This window comes from Magnolia sinica, chromosome 8, assembly GCF_029962835.1.
Source record: "Magnolia sinica isolate HGM2019 chromosome 8, MsV1, whole genome shotgun sequence".
Classification (NCBI taxonomy): domain Eukaryota; kingdom Viridiplantae; phylum Streptophyta; class Magnoliopsida; order Magnoliales; family Magnoliaceae; genus Magnolia; species Magnolia sinica.
Window position 1 is genome coordinate 12,113,134 of NC_080580.1, and position 23,375 is coordinate 12,136,508.

General features: G+C 38.8%; 1 protein-coding gene across 2 annotated transcripts; it reads right to left on the reverse strand.

The window, feature by feature from the left end:
- Positions 1 to 567: 567 nt before the first annotated feature.
- LOC131252882 (factor of DNA methylation 2-like) lies at positions 568 to 21,918 on the reverse strand. Of its 2 annotated transcripts, XM_058253647.1 has the most exons (8): positions 21,796 to 21,918; positions 6,609 to 6,691; positions 6,042 to 6,287; positions 5,735 to 5,859; positions 3,628 to 3,840; positions 2,248 to 2,460; positions 933 to 1,155; positions 568 to 806 (listed from the first exon to the last, which is right to left on the reverse strand). In XM_058253647.1, the coding sequence occupies exons 2-7, from the start codon at positions 6,643 to 6,645 to the stop codon at positions 934 to 936; spliced, it is 1,056 nt and encodes a 351-aa protein (XP_058109630.1). In that variant the 5' UTR covers positions 6,646 to 6,691; positions 21,796 to 21,918; the 3' UTR covers positions 568 to 806; position 933. The 2 variants fall into 2 exon arrangements, with proteins under 2 accessions (XP_058109630.1, XP_058109631.1); XM_058253648.1 differs by lacking the exon at positions 6,609 to 6,691 and having other exon boundaries at positions 21,796 to 21,911.
- Between the last annotated feature and the right edge of the window lie 1,457 nt (positions 21,919 to 23,375).

The window sequence follows — 23,375 nt, forward strand, 5'->3', positions numbered from 1 at the left end:
TCATATGGTATAGCCTGCTTGAGTTTTGAAATGCTCTGATTTTTGGGTAATTCTTTTATCCTGATGAGGCGCATCAGATGAATGGATTGGATGGCATATAAACACCACGGTGTGCGTCCTGTCCATGAGGTGCATCACCCCTTTTTTAGCCATGATCCCAAAAATCAAGCTGATTCCACACTCAGGTGGGCCACCCCATAAAATTATACCTTAAACCTCTACATTCATATGGTATAACCCGCCTAAGTTTTGAAATACTGTATTTTTTTTTAGTATTTCTTTCATCCCGATGAGGCGCATCAGATGAAGGGATTGAATAGCATATGAACACCAAGGTGGGCATCCCATCCCAACTTTTTCCTAGGGTGTGGCCTACCTTAGTTATTGATGGTCATGATCTTTGGGCCTGAAGGCGAAAATGAGGCAGCATACCTGATGGATGGCATAGATCTCATGAAACCCATCCATGTGGCTCTCAGTGTGCGAGGTACCCAGCGCGAGTCATGCTAGTGCAGCTCTTCACATATCACTGTTATAAATTCTGTTTGAGGAGGATATCCATTTACATGATTTCCAAATGCATACCTTTTGAATGCAATAAAACAGACTTGTTCATCAGTTTAGGGCCTTGTCTCATCATAAACTCCCTCTTTTTCAAAGGACATACTTACACCAACAAAATGACATTACTTGCAAGCATACAACTCTCACATTTCACACAATCTCCCTATCTCTTAGCATGATGAAGACAAAGACATCACTCTAATTTTTTCTTTTCTTTTCTTTTTTAAAGTAGAGTCGTCACCCTTCAAAAAAAAAAAATGGAGAAATCCTACATTAAGGAAACCTTCAAACAAGTTGGAATTAATCAAGCTATGAAAACTCCATGTAAAAGAGCATAGTACTTGAAATGAAAGATAGCTAGAACTAACCTCAGCCTTTTTTATTCTTTAATCGCTTCGAAACATGTTGGATGACCTCTTTTAGGCTGGCTTTCCTTTTTACAGTGAAGTTCCAGAGTTCTTGAATTGGATATCTCCCACTTGGGTTATGCTCATTAAGCTCCAACAAGGCTGTCGTTACAGCTGTGTATACTTCTTCACCCCATTCTTCCTTGAGCCCTTTTAGCTTTTCATCATTATCATCTATTATCTCCTATAACACAAAAATCATACTCGACACATACAAAAACACATTAATTTCAATATAAATCAAACTCTCTTATCATAAATTAGGAGTATGATTCTAAATGCAAGGGATGATAGTAGGTGGCAGAAACAATATGCTTCTTGAGGGTATTATATATAATAGAATATAGGTGGGACCCATGGTTCGGTTATCCAATCTGTTGGTCTGATTGACCCCACCATGGATTTCCATGCCCCGAAAATCATCACAAGATTCTAGTAATCCATTATTTAGCCATTTCTCAATTAAACATTGACCGTTGTTGGAATTCTTTTTCTTAACCAGCTATTTAGAGGACAATGGTTCTAGGACTGTACCATCAAGAAGATTTTGATGATGATCTCAGATAGGACACTTAGATCAACAGTCTGGAACACTAGGTCCCACTTGTAAAAACTGAAGTTTGGGGATGCAATGCAGACTCTCTGGTCATGCTTCTATATAAGATATTTTGTTGGATAAACTCCCAGCAGCTTATATTTTGAGAATGGAGACAAATGACTAAGGATGAAATGCCAATTTTTCATAATTTGTAATATGCTTAAGCTGTCTATGGACCAGGTTGGCCCACTTTGGGCTGGCATATGGGCAGCTGACGGCCCCGAGCCTATTCAAGCATGGTCTTTGTTAGTTAGCAAGGTTTAAAATTGTTGGCCCACACACAATCTGGTTTTTTTATGAACGTGTTGGATGGCATATACACACCATGGTGGGCACCACACACAATCTGGTTTTTTATGGTGTGCATGCTCTCCCCATTGTTCCCAGTGTTTGGCTTACCTCAGTTCTAAATGGCCTGATTATTGGGGCTCACAGCCAAACATGGGGGCCACACCTAATGGATGTGGTGGATTTTCGACCACCCCAAGGTGGCCCTCACATGGCTAACAGTAGACTATGGGCTAGATGAGTTGCACAGGGGTGAATCGATCTGCATCGCCCTGACTCAGATTAGTGGAACCAAGTTGGATGAGTTGGGGGCAATACAGGTACATTCATGAGGCACCATTAGAGAGAATCAAACAAAAGAAAAGAAAAAGGAAAGAACAATAAACATACTTGAAGCTTTCCATCAGAGGTTATGATTTTGAAAGGATGCCAGCTTGCATTGTTAACAAGCTCTTGCCATGAAGTGCACATCTCAGCTGCTTTGGCATTGGCTTCACTGGATGGAAATTTTTGGTGCCATGCATTCCGAAAAGGCATCACATTAAGATCTCCCAATCTCTTGATTCCAATCGAACCACGACCCCTCTTCACATCACTTAGACCCTGTAAGCAAAAGGAGGATGGAGTATTGATCTGTAACTTATGTATCTTAAGCTCTTATGAAAGTTTTCTTTCTTTCTTTTCTTTTTTAAAGGAGAATGAGAGAATTGCACTACCGTGGCATGTGACCTTTGTGAAGTTCTATAGAGTGCACCTAAACACATCTTTGTTGTTGAATTGATGTCTTCAATCTATGCAGAAACATCGATCGATCGACAGCCATGCTCAATCGATCGAAGCTCCCCGGAATTAGATAGATTGTTCTCTGGACGTTTTGGACCATGATCGATTGATTGAACCATCGGGTTGATCAATGGTTAGATCGATCAACAATAATTCGAAAAATACCCCAAACTCTCTAGACTATTTTTGGCATGTTCGATTGATTGAACATGCGTCCTTGATCGATCTCGATCACGCATAATTGCGGAAGTGCGCGATTTGTTTCTAATTCCAGTTGTGATAGTATATATATCGAGTGTAATCGGGACTAGGATATACCAAGTGAATGTTAAGACATTCCTAAGATTTCTACACCAAAAAAGCTAGGGTTTTGGGAGATTCAAAGGGGGTTCTTATCATTGTAAGTTATGTATCTCTTGTAATATCATTTCATAATGGATTGCTTGTCGCTTTGTGCAGTAGTTTTTTTCAGAGAGGGTTTTTCGACGTAAAATTCGTGTGTTCTCCGCGTGTTTTGTTTGTGTCTGATTTCATCTTATTTGATTAAATTCGAGTTTGCTTCCATGATATTCCCAACATTTGTAAGTGTAGCAATTGTATATGGATAGTTGATTTTGGTGATCCATAATTTGAATGGAAGATATCCCAAGAGACAAGGCAATCTAGTCATGGTAGGCACTTGATCAATGGCCATTGTCAACTCAAATAACCAGCAAAGTTCCACACTCAATGAACATATCTTACAACAATAGGATGGTCAATGAAGCAAATTTTGACCTCCATGTGGTGCCCCACCAAATCAACGATCCCAACTGCCATAAATTTTTCCATTCATATGGTGGAAGTGAACTTCATAGAACTTGTAAGAAACATATCATAATAGTAGCATTCCTCTCTTTAGAAAAAGAAGAAGCAATAAGGGTAAATAAAAGACCATGTAAAGTTATAAGGAATATACAGATTCAAAGAGAAATCATAGATACATACTTTAATAAATTCTTTGCGAGCTTCTTGTAGCTCATTGTTACTCTTGTGCTCTCTATCAACAAGAGGATGATATTGTTCTTCCAATTCTTCAATTTCATTTTTCCTTTGTTGAAGTTCTTTGTATAAAAAATCTATTGCTTTCCCATCATTGTCACCTCCCACATCTTTGGGCACCTTCAACTTTCCTTTCATCAACTTCAACTTTTGTTTCATCTGCTTTTGACAAATGGGGCAATTATACAAAATATGAAAACAATGATAGCAAGTTCTAATCAAACTTGAAGTTGAGATTTTGTATCTACTAATCATACTTAAATGTGCATCTTCAGGTGAGAATAGAACCATGTAAAAATTCATGCTTTGATATTAGAAAAAGAAGTCAATGGTGGTCTAGCAGAACAAGCATGATTTGATTTCCATTAGTATAACTCCAATTCATAACTTTGATATCAGCAATTTCGTTGGTCACAAGAAGTCCGGGATGGTGATAATGTGGTTAATTAGAAGTACAAGCATGATTTGAATTCCATTAGTATTTAGGGATTTTTACTGCAAAACTCTTCACTAATTCTTATTTTACCAAATAGTGCCTGGCCTAACTGGATTTCCAGGGAGGTGTTTTCGGAGGGATAAAATGACCAAAATGCCATTTTTTTTCTTTGTTCTTTGACAAGTTCTAAAGTCAAGAATTGTGGGCTCACATGGTAAGTATGACATCCAACCCATCCAACAAATGTAACTAATGATAATAATTAGATGAAACATATCTAGATTCATGTGGGCCCATCTGATGATTTGAATGGCCAGATCTCTAGTACGTCTGATCTTCATGGTGGAGTGCATATGTTGGATGTTGTACACATGAGATGTGGACCCCAGAATTCTAGACTTAAGGAAAAGTAATTGAGGACATTTTGGTAGTTCGTCCCTAAAAAGCACCCCCTAGTAATTTCAATTAGTGGGAGCATTATTTAGTAAAAACAGAACTCCCATGGAACTGTAGTAAAAATCCCTAATATTTAGTAGAATTTACAATTTGGAATTTAGATATGATAATAGTGTTAGCAACATGAAGTCCAAGATGTTGACATCCCAATATAATCTTTTGGATGGTGCGGTATTTTTTATGCGATTTTTGGAGCAAATGGAATATGGCTTTAAGTACAAATTGTAGGTTGGAAAATAAAAATCAAAAATCAAAATTTTTTATTTGAAATTTATTTGTGCAATCGACCCCATTTAATTGGCATAAGACTCAAACAATAATGATGATGATGATGATGACAATATACGAATATACATTAGATATAACAATGTGCGTGTGGGTGTATGGCACTTTGGATCATTAGAAGTTCCATTCAATGGAGCCGACTATTATCTTATTGTCTTCCATGTTTATAAAAAAGGTAATGACATGCATGCAGGCTACTATTTTTGTTTTACAGCCAAATTTTAGGATGGAAACTCTGACCTACAACTTGGTTTATTATTATTATTTTTAATATTTTTTTGAAGAGTGAACAAAATAATTTTATTAAGAAGCTGAAAATGTGCAATAAAAATACAGCCCAATATCCAACATTGAAATATCTGATATAATACAGATCCACAAAAATTATAGAGACAACCCAAACATAGAAGCCACAACGGCTACATTTACATCTTGATTCCCATTCACCTTTGGATTTGTTATGTCCAACATTCATTTAACTTCCTTTGTTTCAATCTCATGTTCATTAAACATATTTTTTTAGGTTGCATCTAAATGTATTGATAAATCTAGGTTAGCATAATTTATAAGCCAACAAGGTAGGCTTCATATTTGGGGTGACCCAAAGAACAAAACTGCATTAACCATATTAAGGAACCTGCATTACATAAGAATATAAAATATAAGACACAAAGCAACAACAATTTGTTTCTAGTTTTCACCTCAATCCTTGCCACTACATTTTTAGAAACAAACTCCGAACACGAAGTTTCAAGAGAATCCTTCGATTCAAAAAGAAGTTTGGTTGACAATTTTCACCTTGCTAATCTTTTCGATAATCAATTATTTTGTCTTCATCAATGTTAAAATACTATAAATTTAAGTAAGTAAAATTACCTTTTTATTTTCATGAATTAGTTTCTTCTTCTCATTTTCAATTTGCAAGTATTCCTTTCTTTGAGATTCTAAGTCTAATTTCAATTTCTCAATGTCCTCTATTATACATTGCATTTGTCTTGTTCCTGAAAAAATCAAAGCAGAATGAAATAAAAACTTCTATAAATTAGAAATGCATGACTACTTTTTTTACAGGTTGGTATAAAGGGGTAGTAAAATCTCAATGCAGTTAAAACCTAAAGTGAAAATATTTTTAAGATAAATAAGAGTTTGATAAGACATTCAATAATTCCTTGGTACTAAATACCTTCAACATAAGCTTGATGTAGCTCATCTCTCTCTTGAGAAATGCTATTATACTTGCATTCAATACTATTATACTTGCATTCCATTTCCACCAATCGTTGATTCTTGACATCAACTTCGTTAGCTAGAGCCACAAGCTTGTTCTTTCTTTCCACATCTTCACGATTTACAACGGAAATTGTTTTCAAAACTCTATTTTTGTGTAGATAAGAACCTAAAACACCATCATTGTTGTAATCATCCCCACCTGTGACCCATCCATGAATGTTTAGTCCACCCTGCTTTAGTCCTTTCCAATCCCATTTATCAAAAGAAAATAAGGTAAAAGCATTTTCAAATGACATTGCATTCATGAATCCCGACCAATCTCTGGAAAATTCTACTAGAGCATGACCTGAGAAACTTTGGTAGTCCCATAAAAGATGGACTCCTACGGGATTAAATCTATGCAATGGCTCTTTTATCTTAACCTCATGTTTGTTAAGATATTTTTGCTCCACGAACTTAGTCACATGAGGGATAATGCCCGTCCAAGGCCAAACAAACTGATCAACATGAGACGACGTACTAGTAGACTCTGTCCCATTCCTAGATTGAAATGTCATCGTTGCTACTTCTTGGTCTCTTTTTTAGTAGAACTTATGATGAAATCTGTAAGAGAATAAACCATAATAAGGTAAACAAATCGAAAAGGATGAGACCAAATTAAAGTGAGAAAAATGTCTAAATCATGATAGTTACAACAGGAAAATAGCTGAGACAATGAAAGGATTTAAGTGAAATGCAAATAAATAAATTCTAAAAGTTTTTTATGTTTTTCATAACGATGACAACCCTCAAATTGCAATCACATTCCTTTCATGTCCAACTTGAAAATAACGAAGTAGTTATTTCAAGCTCAGTATCTCAATATCAAGGTAACCAATAATGGTCAGTGGCTACAATGGCCAGCCTTATAATCGTTACAATATAGGCCATAACGGCCGTTACGACCTTGTTACGAATGATTATTTTAAGGGGAAAAAAAAAACGTATAGGCCCTGTACCAGCCTCTTACAGGCCATTTTTCCAAACTGGGAGTTACGCCCCATATTACATAACAGTCACCACTGTTACAGTTTCGTTACTGCTGTAACTTAAGTATTTTTTAATACCATGGTCAATACAAATACTAAGGCAATTACAATTCAGTCATTTCCACATCAATGAACTACATTGGTTGCAATTCATACAATGGTGCATCTAAATGCAACCTAGACCATGTTTGGAAGTATGATTGACTTGGATTATGATACTTAAAAAGTGTAAAAAGGGGTATGTGCATGGCTGATGATTTCCCACTGCATCTAGAATGGGGCAACGGTCCTAAATTCCGATTGCTTACTCTTTCAGTTGGAGTTGAAACAAAAACAATTGTGATATATTGATTTGGCAAAGATTTCTAATTGGATAGTGGATAAAGAAAAGGTTTTGTCATCATCCAGTTCCACTCCATTATAAGTTAGCTATCACAATTTAAGCTTGTTCTACCACCCGACCTCACCCAATTTAAATTTGCTCAACCAACCATACCTGATTTCAAATCGAGTAGCTCTTTCCAACACAACCTAAAGGACTTGAGGACCTTGACAACACAAACCAACACAACTCAAACTCAGGTTGGATCAAGTCAACCCCAACCCAAGTTGCAGCCCTAATATGCACTGTACAGAAGCTCATAGACTGGATGGCTGGGACTGTTAAATGAAGCTGACTTTTGGTCCATCACCCGCCTGCAGTGGACCCCACCATATGAATGGCAAGCAACTGGTGGGCCTCACTAGTAGAGAATGCAAGCCAAAACAAAAATGTGCTACAACATGAGCAGTTTGAATTCTTCGGCAGAGGTGATTTTAGGTCCATTGCTAATCAGCAGTAGGGCCCACCAGGTGAAAGGTCAGGATTGTATAGAATAGAGGGCCAAACAAAAATGCCACTAATTCAAGTTGAGCATGGTATGAAATTAAAACCCATGTTTCACTACCCTCTATCATATAAAAATTAATAATAATAAAATAAAATAAAAACCAAAACATTATAAACAACTACTGAAATAAGCTAGAATCATTATTCTAAGTATCGACAATATTATCGATAATATCCCCAATATTATCTATATCTACTAGACGATAATATCGATAACACTATCAGTATCAGAAATTTCGGGCATCGGTATGTGGACACTGGATCGTGGGTGGATTACGCTCACGGGTGCCTTTTTAAGGCTTTCGTGTATGTTTGAGTCGTTGGGGTACAATATTTGACTTGGATTCACCATTAGCCAATTACACAAATTTTCACAATAGGCTAGACCCTGTAGAAACCTTAGGAGAATGAATCGTTGAATTTCTTGTCCTAAAATGACTCCTGATCCGTGACCGGAATTCCTGAGTAAGGGACCACGATTACAAGGAGGGAAGGTGTTAGGCACCCTCTTTGCCTATACAAGCATCCAGTCTCTACTTCATAGGACTAAACAAAGAATCGGGGATGAGATTAGTCTCGCGTCAAATGATGCAAACGCATGTGCAATGAAGTGTAACAATGTGGTGTCTACATCAAGTGATGGCGTAGGTTAGTCAAGTCTACCTGGACGTACCCACTTGAATAAGCAATCGAAGTCTAGTCAGTCTAAGTTTTTTATGGGCAAGATCTTGTATTCCGGCAAGCAGCAGAGCATACACTTAGACCAACTAGACCAGCAGGTGGGTTGGAGTGGAAATCATCATTTATGATACTAATGTAGGTATGGAAGTAGTTGATCAGAGCTAGATGAGTAGCATGTGAATGGATTTGTTGTAAGGGTTAAGCTGAGCGGCTTAGATCAACCTACAGTGACTTAGGTGGCTAACGTTTTGGACTTGGCTAGGCTGAGTTAAGGTTAAATGGGCTTCCTCTCTTGCACTCTTTCTCTCCTTGGTGAATAGATGGGCTAAGTCCCACTCTCCTTCTCTTACTTGAGCTCTCTTGGTGAATGGTGAGTGATGAGAGAAGTGAAAGGGAACATAGTATTTACAAAGTTGTGGGATGGTTTTGTGGTAATTCTTGGGAACACTAGGGGTAAAGGGGCTTTAAGGGCTAGGATTGGATGCTGCCATGTGGCACAATGGGGATGTTGGATCATGGGGCAAGGGACGTAATTTTGGATAAAGTGAGGGGCGTAATTTTGGATAAAGTGTGAGGCAGAGGGGTTGTTTCCATTAAATGACGTTCACTTATGGAAACCAGATGATGTCATCACCCCGCCTAACCTGCCTGTGAAAGATAAAGGATGTGGACGTAGCGAGCAGCACACCACATGGATGGGTCCGATCTTTTGCAGGGGTGCTCATGGGATGGTGTTCTCCCTTGGTTCTCTCAAATTTGCTTTAATGTGATCCTAAGTAGTAGTGGGCCTAGGCTTAGGTTGGGCGTTGGATTGAGCTTTGGACTGGGCTTTGGATTTTGACTTCTATGGGAGTTTCTACTATGCTTTGATCAGCTTGTTGGACTCGGGTGGGGTATCTACACAATAGGGTTGTACATCGAGCCGAGCCGAGCCGAGTCGAGGTGGGCCAAGCTCGGCTCGACTCGTCCATGTTATACTCGAGTTTGAGCTCGAGCTCAACATCGAAGCTTGGCTTGTTTGCCAAAGCTGTCGAGTTAAGCTTGTTCATGGGTTGCTCGAAGTCGTCGAGTGGGCTGTGCGGGTTGCTCGGAGAACGAGAGAAAGAAAGAGATAGAGAGGGGCAAAGAGTCTCGGGGTGCCGTGCTGGGTGCGGCCGTGCGGGCCACAGCGTGCTAGATGATCATGCTCAGTAGGGTAAGGGAAAGAAAGAGAGGGAATGGGGACGATAGGGTCGAGTAGGGTTTTTTAGTAAAAACTTTTAAGTTTTAACTTTTTTTAAAACTTTTATATATTTTTTAATATTATATATTATATTAATTAATTAATTATATATATATAAGTTTATTCATACATATATATATAAGTTTAATATATTTTAATAAATTTATATATATATATATAGATATATAATTAATATAATATATATAATATATAATATTAAAATATATTACTCGAGCCGAGTCGAGCTTGAGCTTAAGTCGAGTTGAAATGCACCATGGTTGAACTCGGCTTGAACTCAACTCGAGCTTTAGAAAACAAGCTTGACTCGCCCCGAGTCGGCCTTTCAAGCCAAGTCAATCCGAGCTGACTCGAGCCAAGTCGAGCGAGTTTTTCAAGCTAGCAGAAACTCCCGTAGAAGCCCAAATCCAAAGTGTAGTCCAAAGCACAATCCAACGTACAACCTAAGCCTAGGCTCACTAGCACTTAGGATCACATTAAAGCAAATTTGAGAGAACTATGGGAGAACACAACCCCAGGAGCAACCCCCTTGCAAAAGATAGGACCAATCCCTGTGGCTTGCCGCTTGCCACATCCACATCTTCGATCTTTCGTAGGCTGGTTAGGTGGGGTGATGACATCATCTGGGTTCCATAAGTGAACGTCATGGAATGGAAACAACCCCTCCGCCCCTCACTTTATCCAAAATTACGTCCCTTTCCCCTCGATCCAACCATCCACATCGCGCCACATGGCAGCATCCAATCCTATAGCCCTTTTACCCCTAGGGTTCTCAAGAATTACCACAAAACCATCCCACAACTATATAAATACCATGTTCCCTTTCACTTCTTGTAACATTCCATCCAACCAGAACAGTGTCTTGGGGCGTCCACGTAGGATTTGCTGCAGGACCGTTCGCTTAAACTGCTCGTGTGTGGGGTACCACTAAATTAATTAACCCAGGTTAGCCCATTGGGGTGGACCAGTCTAGTAAGGATCAGACTTAGTGCGGGCCGTCAATCCAGATATCCCGTTTGCACTTAACAACAGCCCGTACGGGCCATGCAGCGGCCAAAGAAGGTCAGAAAAATCTAAAAATTTGGGGAACCATAGATCACACTGGGCTTGTGGTCCATTGTGGACCACAAACTTAGTAGACATCCAGAAATTAATTATCCACGCCGTCCTAGCGGCACTTGCCAAACACAACTCACCCAAGGGCCAGAATTAAAATCTGGCACTTGTAAATAAAACTGAGATACCAGGCTTTGCAACCGTCAGATCTCTTCTACATTTACGGTGAGAGCCTAGAGTATTTTTCTACGCCCATCCACAAAACCTGGGACCCGATTGTGGAACGGCGACCATTGATCACAAATCGGACCCGTACGATCAAACCCCACATCCGATCGCTCCCAAATTTTGCACGGCCCTTCATCGGGCCATGGAGCATCTATCCAATAAATTTCATAGCTAGGGGGGCATCAGAACCGCCCTAACAACCAGAATGGACCTCTTAGGGCCATTTAAAGAGCGAAGCCATACGATGAAACCCCGCGTCCAATCATCTTCAAATTTTGCATGGCCCCTCATCGGGCCATGAGACACTTACAAAATTTGGTGACCTAGGGGATGGTAGGGCCTCCCCAAAGCCAAAGGGGGATCTTAAAGGGCCATTGAGGGAATTTGTTTAACTTAAGGCCAATGGGTCCAAGTCTAGGAAATAAAGCCCTAAGGACCCGTTTGGCCGGGTGGATTGGAAGGGATTGAATGGTACTAGGGTGGATGGCATGGATTTCTAGGTAATGATGGTGTTGTCAGTGGATTGTCTTGAGATCCATGGGATTGCTCTATCCCTGGATTGCTATATCTAGTCTATTTGGCACGTCTGGCCAATCCCGAGATTAAACCTTCCCATCCCTTCCAATCCCTCGTGCCAAATACATCCTAGGCAAATTTGAACGGATTAGGTTGGATTGGATGGGATTTAAAGGTAATGATGATCCATGGGATTGGGATCAGTTCACCGACTATGTTTGGCACGCCGGGTCAATCCCAAGATTTAACTTCCAATCCCTTCCAATGCCATCCAATCCCTTCCAATCCGACCGGCCAAACAGGCCCTAAGGCTCTTTCTCTCATAACTCCCACCCTTACTCCATCAACCAAAGAGAGTTAAGAGAGAGAGCAAAGAGAGTAAAGAGAGAATGAAGGTGGACCATAGATTGAAGTGGGACCCAAGGGAGTTCAATCTTACAACTCCTTACCTCTTCTTCAAGAAAACCCTCCACCACAACCGCAAGAACCACTCCCGCTGATTTTATAGGTAAATCCCTTACCTCTTTTTCTTGAAACCCTTGTGTGGAGAGGGGATTTGCATGGAGTTCTAACATGCAAATGTTTGCTTTAGGGATTTCGGTCAATCGACTCCAAATCCGATCACTCCTAAGTCGTTTCTCAAGAACTCAACGATCCATAGGTGCAGACTATTATTCTTAGGTGGCCTAACACCAATTTTAGTATGAATCTAATGATTATGATTACTTGGATGATGTATTTGAAGAATCTAGAGAAAACCTAAGCTGGACCTTACGTTTTAGATCCTCTCAATTAATATGGATTGATTATGGCATGTTTGTTGTTCCTCAACATGATTGGGCATGGGTTTGGTGAATGCATGTTCATTATTACTTGATTCTTGTGATGATCCCCTATAGCTTGTATGTTACATTAATCCTTATTTTATATATATGTGTGTGTGTGCGCGCGCGCTTGCTTAAATCCCCAAATGTATGTTATGTTAGCATTAGTTCTTGTTGCATGATTGTGCTATGAACAGTGTATAGCTCTTGATCTCTTCGCTAACCCACACCACACAATGCACGTTTATCTTGTAATATTGTTAGTACTTGCATTTATAGAAAAATTTGAATATTCATATTTGAAGTATGAATGCATGACATCACTTGTGTTAGATGTTAAATTCAGAATTGTTGAAGTATCATTGATCACCCTCAAATCCCTAGGTTGGTCAGGAAACTGAGGTGAGAGAAGGTGGCCCCGCCGGTAGGACTTTCCTGAGGCTAGACCGGCGATTTTGGGCGGATACGAATGGGCGATAGTAGTTGGACTACATGGGTCACTTGTACCCGATATCGTCCGTCACGTACTTGCCTAAACTCGGATGGTCTAGTCCGCGTACTGACTAACCTAGTTTTCTCACGCCTACATGGAACCTGGAACACCCTTCAACCGCTGAAGCCCACTGATAACCAATTGAGACCGATCCACTGACTCGAGAGCCGGGCATGGTGGAATTGGACAATGTGTCCGAGCTGTCAGCCTATGCTGGAGTGACGAGCCTCCCCGTAGTAACTGCGAGTGTTCCCTTCTCTCAGCACTCCCATGTGCTTGAAGTCGGGGATGGGGGACCCGACAGGATCAAGGATTGCAGGGTCTTGGCCTCACACGTTGGGGGGCCTTAGCCTCGCCACCAATTAAGGATATTGATATCGTGGGGTGTACTAGTTTCCCCAATCTGCTGTTTGAATGGACTAATTAAAAACCCGGCTAACACGATCATGATCGCATCGCAATAGTTAGGTTGGCGACTCGGCAGTTGAGGTCGTAATGAGGGTGGTTGGTCATATGCGATCGTTAGATGGAGTCGCTCGAGGGAGTATTGTTGTGAGGGCATGCATCATATCATTTATCATGCACCTGCATTAACAAGATTAGTTAGGTGTTTATGAATGTTTGCCTTTCATTAAATTCATATTATAATTGATGTTTGTTACAACTTAAGACTAATAACACCTACTGAGTTGATCACTCACTCCCACTCTAGGACGGTGTTTTAAAACACCAACCAGACTCTCCCGTAGTTGCAAGTGACGCAGAGTACAAGGAGCCTGGCGACGCGAGTCTTGATGAGGAGGATGAGCTGTCTTACTTCCAGCTCATGGGCAATTCTCCATCGACCTAGTAGACGGATCTTGGATCGCTGGGTGTTGGACTTAGCTCATCATTCTTTTTAGACATATTTTTGTGATTTTGTTGGGCAACGCCTTGTGCGACCCATTCATATTATTTTGAACTTGTATATACTCAGCCTCATTTATTTCAGTAGACTAGTTGTGGTTGTGCTCCATGTTTCAAGTAATTCCATACTGCACATCTAAACCTGATTAAACGTAAATTAGTAAAATTGGTTATAAGTGATACCCGGGAACTTGGGAGTCGAGCGTATGCACGACCCCTAATTTTCAGGGTGTTACACTTCTCCCATCACTCATCATTCATCGAGAGAGCTTAAGAAAGAGAAGGAGAGTAGGACTTAGCCCATCTATTCACCAAGGAGAGAGTGTGTAAGAGAGGAAGCCTATCTAACCTTAGCTCAGCCTAGCCAAGTCCAAAACATTAGCCATCTAAGTCACTGTAGGTCGATCTAAGCCGCTTAGCTTAACCCTTGCGACAAATTCATTCACCTATTACTCATCTAACTCTGATCAACTACTTTCATACCTACATTGGTATCATAAATGATCATTTCCACTCCAACCCACCTGCTGGTCTAGTTGTTCTAACTGTATGCTCTGCGGCTTGTTGGAATACAAGATCTTGCCCATAAAACACTTGGACTGACTAGACATCGACTGCTTATTCAAGTGGGTACGCCCGGGTAGACTTGACTGACCTCCCCGATTCTTTGTTTAGTCCTGTGAAGTAGAGATCGGATTCTTGTACAAGCAAAGAGGGTGCTTAACACCTTCCCTCTTTGTAATCGTGGTCCCTTACTAAGGAATTCTGGTCACGGATCAGGAATCATTTTAGGACAAGAAATTCAATGATTCATTCTCCTAAGCTTTTTATAGGGTCTAGCCGATTGTGAAAATCTGTGTAATTGGCTTATGGTGAATCCATGTCAAATAATGTACCCCAACTACTCAAACATACACGAAAGCCCTAAAAAGGAACACGTGAGCTCAATCTGCCCGCGATCTAGTGTCCACATGCTGATGCCTGAAATTTCTGATACTGATAATGTTATCGATATTGTCGCGCAGTAGAGATCGATAATATTGGGGATATTATCGATAATATTGTCGATACTCAGAATAATGATTCTAGCTTATTTCAATGGTTATTTATAGTGTTTTGGTTTTTATTTTATTTTATTATTATTAATTTTTATATGATAGAGGGTAGTGAAGCATAGGTTTTAATTTCATACCATGCTCAACCCCAATTAGTGGCATTTTTGTTTGGCCCTCCATTTTGTACAATCCTGACCTTTCACCTGGTGGGCTCTAACGCTGATTAGATGGACCCAAAATCACCTCTGCCGAAGAATTCAAACTGCTCATGTGGTAGCACAATTTTGTTTTGGCTTGCATTCCCTACCAGTGAAGCTCACCAATTGTTTGCTATGCATATGGTGGGGCCCACTGTAGGCAGGTGATGGACCAAAAGTCAGTTCCATTTAACAGTCCCAGCCATCCAGTCTATGAGCTTCTGTACAATGCATATTAGGGCTACGACTTGGGTTGGGGTTGACTTGATCCAACCCGAGTTTGAGTTGTGTTGGTTTGTGTTGTCAAGGTCCTCAAGTCCTTCATGTTGGGTTGGAAAGAACTACTCGATTTGAAATTAGGTAGGGTTGGTTGATCAAATTCAGATTGGGTGAGGTCAGGTTGTAGAACAAGTTTAAATTGTGATAGCTAAGTTATGATGAACTGGATGATGACAAAACCTTTTCTTTATCCATATCCAAATAGAAATCTTTGCCCAATCAATATATCACAATTGTTTTTGTTTCAACTCCAACTGAAAGAGCCAGCAATCGGAATTTAGGACCATCGCCCCATTCCAGATGCAATGGGAAATCATCAACCATGCACATACCCCATTTTTATACTTTTTAAGTATCATAATCCAAGTCAATCATACTTCCAAACATAGCCTAGGTTGCATTTAGATGCACCATTGTATGAATTGCAACCATTGTAGTTCAATGATGTGGAAATGACTGAATTGTAATTGCCTCAGTATTTGTATTGACCATGGTATTAAAAAATACTTATGTTACAGCAGTAACGAAATTGTAACGGTGGTGACTGTTATGCAATACAGGGCGTAACTCCCAATTTGGAAAATGGCCTGTAAGAGGCTAGTACAGATCCTATACGTTTTTTGCTTTTTCCTTAAGGGTCCTAATGGCCGTTATGGCCTATATTGTAACGACTATAAGGTTGGTCATTGTAGCCACTAACCATTATTGGTTACCTTGATATTGAGATACTGAGCTCGAAATAGCTACTTCGTTATTTTCAAGTTGGACATGAAAGGAATGTGATTGCAATTTGAGGGCTGTCACCATTATGAAAAACACAAAAAGCTTTTAGAATTTATTTATTTGCATTTCACTTAAATCCTTTCATTGTCTCAACTTTTCTCCTGTTGTAATTATCATGATTTAGACATTTTCCTCACTTTAATTTGGTCTCATCCTTTTCGACTTATTTACCTTATTATGGTTTCTTCTCTTACAGATTTCGCCATAAGTTCTGCTCAAAAAGAGACCAAGAAGTAGCAACGATGGCATTTCAATCTAGGAATGGGCCAGGATCTACTAGTACGTCTTCTTATGTTGATCCGTTTGTTTGGCCTTGGACGGGCATTATCCCTCATGTTTAGTGGAGCAAAAACATCTTAGTAAACATGAGGTTAAGATAAAAGAGCAATTGCATAGATTTAATCCCGGAGGAGTCCATCTTTTATGGGACTACCAAAGTTTCTCGGGTCATGCTATAGCAGAATTTTCCAGAAATTGGTCGGGATTCTTGAATGCAATGTCATTTGAAAATGCTTTTACCTTATTTTCTTCTAATAAATGGGATTGGAAAGGACTAAAGCAGGGTGGACTAAACATTCATGGATTGGTCGCACGTCGGGATGATTATAACAATGATGGTGTTTTAGGTTCTTATCTACCCAAAAATAGAGTTTTAAAAACAATTTCCTATGTAAATTGTGAAGATGTGGAAAGAAAGAACGAGCTTATGGCTCTAGCTAACGAAGTTGATGTCAAGAATCAACTATTGATGGAAATGGAATGCAAGTATAATAGCATTTCTCAAGAGAGATAAGCTGCATCAAGCTTATGTTGAAGGTATTTAGTACCATCGATTTATTAAATGCCTTATCAAACTCTTATTTATCTTAAAAGCATTTCACTTTAGGTTTTAACTGCATTGAGATTTTAATGGCCCTTTATACCAACCCATAAAGAAAGTAGTCATGCATTTCTGATTTGTAGAAGTTTTTATTTCATTCTGCTTTGATTTTTTCAGGAACAAGACAAATGCAATGTATAATAAAGGACATTGAGAAGTTAAAATTAGACTTAGAATCTCAAAGAACGGAATACTTGCAAACTGAAAATGAGAAGAAGAAACTAATTCATGAAAATAAAAACGTAATTTTATTTATTTAAACTTTTAGTATTTTAACATTAATGAAGTCAACATAATTGATTATCGAAAAGATTAGCAAGGTGAAAATTGTCAACCAAACTTCTTTTTGAATCGAAGGATTCTCTTGAAACTTTGTGTTCGAAGTTTGTTTCTAAAAATGTAGTCCAGGTTGTGTTCAAAGTTTGTTTCTAAAAATCTAGGTGAAAACTAGAAACAAATTGTTGTTTGTGCCCTATATTTTATATTCTTATGTAATGCAGGTTCCTTAATATGGTTAATGCAGTTTTGTTCTTTGGGTCATCCCAAACATGAAGGCTACCTCGTTGGCTTGTAAATTAAGCTAACCTAGATTTATCAATACATTTAGATGCAACCTAAAATATGTTTAATGAACATGAGATTGAAACAAAGGAAGTTAAATGAATGTTGGGCATAACAAATCCAAAGGTGAATGGGAATCAAGATGTAAATGTAGCCTTTGTGGCTTCTATGTTTGGGTTGTAAGGGGTTGTCTCCACAATTTTTGTGGATCTGTATTATATCAGATATTTCAATATTGGATATTGGGCTGTATTTTTGCTATGCATTTTCAGCTTCTTAAAAAAATTATTTTATTCACTCTTCAAAAAAAACTTTTAAAAAATAAATAATAATAATATAAAAAACCAAGTTGTAGGTCGGAGTTTCCATCCTATACTTTAGCTGTAAAACAAAAATAGTAGCCTGCATGCATGTCATTACCTTTTCTATAAACATGGAAGACAATAAGATAATAGTCGGCTCCATTGAATGGAACTTCTAATGATCCAAAGTGTCGTACACCCACACGCACATTGTTGTATCTAATGTGTATTCGTATATCGTCATCATAATCATTATCATTATTATTTGAGTCTTATGCCAATTAAATAGGGTTGATTGTACACATAAACTTCAAATAATAAAAAAATTTGATTTTTTATTTTTATTTTCCAACCTACAATTTGCACTTAAAGCCATATTCCATTTGCTCCAAAAATCGCATAAAAAATACCACACCATCCAAAAGATTATATTGGGATGTCAACATCTTGGACTTCATGTTGCTAACACTATTATCATATCTAAGTTCCAAATTGTAAATTCTACTAAATATTAGGGATTTTTACTGCAGCTCCATGGGAGTTCTGTTTTTACTAAAGAATGCTCCCACTGATCGAAATTACTAGGGGGTGCTTTTTAGGGAGGAACTACCAAAATGTCCTCAATTACTTTTCTTTAAGTCTAGAATTGTGGGGTCCACATCTAATGGTACAACATCCAACATATGCACTCCACCATGAAGATCAGACATACCAGAGATCTGGCCATTCAAATCATCAGATGGGCCACATGAATCCAGATATTTTTTGGGTGGTGTCCATTCTTTTTTATGGGGTGCCCTACAGCCCATCTATTCCCCAAGGAGAGAAAGAGTTCAAGAGAGGAAGCCCATTTAACCTTAGCTCAGCCTAGCCAAGTCCAAAACGTTAACCACCTAAGTCATTGTAGGTTCATCTAAGCCGCTCAACTTAACCCTCGCGACAAATCCATTCACCCGCTACTCATTCAACTCTGATCAACTACTTCCATACCTACATTAGCATCATAAATGATCATTTCCACTCCGACCCACCTACTGGTCTAGTTGGTCCAAGTGTATGCTCTGCGACTTACCGGAATATAGGATCTTGCCCATTAAAAAATAAAATAAAAATTGGACTGACTAGACTTCGTCTGCTTATTCAAGTGGGTACATCCGAGTAGACTTGACTGACCTGCGCCATCGCTTGCTGTAGGCACCACATCGCCTCACTACACTACATATGCATTTGCATCATCTAGCGCAAGACTAATCTCATCCCCGGTTATTTGTTTAGTCTTGTGAAGTAGAGATCAGATGCTTGAACGGGCAAAGAGGGTACCTAACACCTTCCCTCTTTGTAATCATGGTCCCTTACTCAGGAATTCCAGTCACAGATCAGGAGTCAGAATTCAACGATTCATTCTCCTAAGGTTTCTATAGGGTCTAGCCGATAGTGGAAATCTATGTAATTGGCTAATGGCGAATCCAAGTTAAATATAGTAACCCAACGACTCAAACACACACGAAAATCCTAAAAAGGCACCCGTGAGCGCAATCCGCCCACGATCCAGTGTCCACATGTCGATGCCTGAAATTTCTGATATTGATAGTGTTATTGATATTGTGAGCAGGAGATATCGATAATATTGCGGATATTATCGATAATACTGTCAATACTTAGAACAATGATTCTAGCTTATTTCAATGGTTGTTTATAGTGTTTTGATTTTTATTTTATTTTATTATTATTAATTTTTATATAATAGAGGGTAGTGAAACATGGGTTTTAATTTCATACCATGCTCGGCCCGAATTAGTGGCATTTTTGTTTGGCCCTCCATTTTGTACAATCCTGACCTTTCACCTGGTGGGCTCTACCGCTGATTAGCGATGGACCCAAAATCACCTCTGCCGAAGAATTCAAACTGCTCATGTGGTAGCACATTTTTGTTTTGGCTTGCATTCCCTACCAGTGAGGCCCACCAATTGCTTGCCATTCATACAGCCCTACTACACAGTGATATATCACTAAGTATTACCAATGCATCACCAATATTTTTAACTGTGTAAATTTCAGGTGTTGCTTCTATCGCTAATGTATCAACGATATTTCAATAATATCACCAATGTATTAGTATTGCCAAAAATCTATTTGTTAAAAAAATTCCATTTCAATTTTTTTATGGGTGCCTAGTTGTATGATGAAATACATGCTTGTATGTATATACGTATGCACGCATGGATGGATGAATGGATCATGGATTGATGGATGGTAAGATAGATGGTTGTTTGGATGGATGGATGTATGTATGCATCCATGGATGGATGGATGGATCATGCACGTGTGTTTTTATGTATATATACACATGCATAGATGGATAGTTGGATGGATGGATCCACCATTTTCCTCATGTTTATGCAAGTTAACAATACATGCTTTTAGGCCCCCATTAAAGGAAAATTTATTATTATATTCATAAATATGCAAGTATGCATCTTTTTCGCTATTATTTGATTCTTAAATACTTAAAATGTGTATTTTAGCATATCTTGAAGTATCATTGAAAAATTCCACAAATTTTCACATGTTTCTCCAATGTTTCCCTAAGTCAGTGTTACATGCTTTTATACCCCATTAAATATAAACTTATTATGCATGCGTCGTTTTTGCAATTATTCAATTCCTAAACATGCAAATATCTATATATATATATATATATATATATATATATATATATATATATATATATATATATATATATATATATATATATATAGTAACATCTCCTTGAGTCTCATTGAGAAATTCCACCATTTTCCTGTGTTTCTGAAATATATTTTCCTCAGTCAGCAATACATTTATGAGTATCAACGATTTAGATACATGTTTATGAATCCCCAGCTAGCGATAAATGTAATGATACCGATACTACAAAACTACCAAATGTTCAGCTAGAATAACAAAAACACCCCTGAAAAAAATCAACTTTTACAAATAAAATAATAATAAAGAAATAAATATATAATTCCAGAAATACCCATTCAGCGTATCAAATTTACATATATGACATCCTTTTTTCTTGCTTAACCTAAAGTTTCTACCCTCTAACACAAATATAAAAATAAATATAAAAAGCATCACACGGAAATCCTCTAAAACACCCAAGCCCTTTCTGGCCACCATGTTGAAATCGACTCCGTCCATCAGGTGTGCCCCTCTATACTAGGCCCTGAGGCTAAAAAATCAGCCAGATCCCGGTGGGCCAGACCACACAGAACAATGTGGATAGGACCAGCCTTAGGCTTGTGTGGGGCCAACCTGGTGTATATCTTTCATCAAACCCATTCATCAGGATTGAATCGCTAGGATGAAGAGAATACACGAAAATCAACCTGATCCAAAACTCAGGTGGGCCACAAATCGTGAACTTAGATGTTTTAGGTGTAATTTTACATTGTTCCCGTTGGTGTGGCCCATCTGAGGTTTTTATCAGGCTGATCTTTTGAATGTACAGTGAACATAAGGATTATCATTTGATGGACGGACTAGATTTCACATGTACAACGTGGTGGGCCCATAAGGTTTAGAGTGTTAGACGATTCTGGTCCCACACGAAGTCATTACCCACAAACAACCACAAAACAAGCTAAAATTACATCTCAAACCTCGAAAGAGATTCTTTAAAACTAACGAAAAACAAACCCAATAAGAAACATACGACAACATACAGAATTGCTGTGTAAGAAGAAAATCAAGGATAAAAAACCTCAAAGTACGCTTAAATTACGAAAATGCTAGTTTCCGAACCTTGAAGCTTGCACCTTCTCTTGATAAGATCTCGACCGTTGATCGTCAAAAGAGGATGATATATGAAGTGGAATCAAGTTAGAGAAGGGCTGAAAATAGAAGAGAGAGAGAGAGAGAGAGAGGGGCTCAGATGTTTGGACGAGACTGGAAGAGAGTGAGAGGGAATGGATGGCAGGGACGCGGATTATATAGTAGCTCACCACGCAATGGAGTGGTGTGTAAACTATGTGGGGCTCATCTTGATGTATAAGTCATTATCCAGACCGTCCATCTGTTTTTCTAGATCATTTTAATGCATCATACCAAATTTTAAATACATAAAAATCTCAACCGGACCACATCACAGAAAACACTGGGGATGATGACATCCACCATTGAAACCTTCCTTGGGCCCACTGTGATATTTATTTATCATCCAAACTGTTCATAAGGTCACAAAGACATGGATGAAGGATAAGTACAAATATAAGCTTGATCCAATGGTCCGGAAGAATTTCTCAACGGTAAGCGTTCAATTCCACTGTTTCTTGTGGTGTGGTCCACCTGATTTTGGATATCCTTCAATTTTTGGAACATGGTTTAAAATGATCTGGAAAACTGATGTACGGTGTAGATAAGACAGATACATAGCAGATTGGCCCACAGAGTTTACTCACCAGGCTGTGAGTTAGTATACCATCCGCATCCGGATGGAAGAATGAGAAAAAAATTGATACTCTGGTAGAGTGTGATGGTTAATGCTCAGCAACTTAGAAATTTCTTGGAAATTGGACACGTGGCATACAAGGATGTCAGATTGACAACTCATGACTGCTTATTTGATTACCTGACTATCGGATTGGTGGAGATTTATTGGATGTATAGAGATGAAAAATATCCAATGGTCCTATTTCAACAAATAAGTGTCCATGAACGAACAAGAGATAACAATCTGATTTTGCTACCGTGACTTAGAAACAGCGGGTTCCACGATTTAGCCGGTTTAATTTGAGTTATTATATTCCACGTGTACAGTATCTGAGTGCATGTGTATCAAGCCCCATGCCTTGCCAGAGTATCATCTAAGTCTCTGGTAGAACGTACTATCCATGGCAGTTAAGGACAAGTAGCCGTTTGGCGATTATTCTGGTGTAAGTATTACACCGCTTAAAAAATGGTGATGACTCATCTTCCTCACGTACAGCTATCTTAGAACATCCAAGCTGTGGGTCCTACTGTGGACGAAGTATATATCTGAAATCTCACTCATGAAAAATCCTAACCATGCAAATGATGGCTTTCAAATGGATAGTGAAAATTAAAAATATTGAGTGGTCCAAATTCGAAGGGAAAAATCAAATGATTAATATCATCTTATCATTGAAATTTTCAGTTACAATCTATCCTCAGCTGGGCCAGCTATTTGGACGGTCCGAATTACCGTACAATCTGCAATTTGTACATTTGAAGAATCACCACCATTTTTAAATGATGCAAAACTTACTCAGAAGCTTTCCACGGAAAGCGCCTGTAGTGAGAATCAAATCCAGGGAAGAATTATTTGAAACCGTCGCCCGCACCTTCGCATGGTTTCTTGGTAC

What these genes read in the sequence shown, in the direction of transcription:
- LOC131252882 (XM_058253647.1), bottom strand. Translation starts at nt 6,645, where the DNA reads ATGACATTTCAATCTAGGAATGGGACAGAGTCTACTA. An exon ending in GAATGGGACAGAGTCTACTA is followed by an intron (nt 6,288 to 6,608) that starts GTACGTCGTCTC and finishes GATGGGTCACAG; the next exon opens with GTGGGGATGATTACAACAAT. An exon ending in CCTCTGATGGAAAGCTTCAA is followed by an intron (nt 1,156 to 2,247) that starts GTATGTTTATTG and finishes TTTGTGTTATAG; the next exon opens with GAGATAATAGATGATAATGA.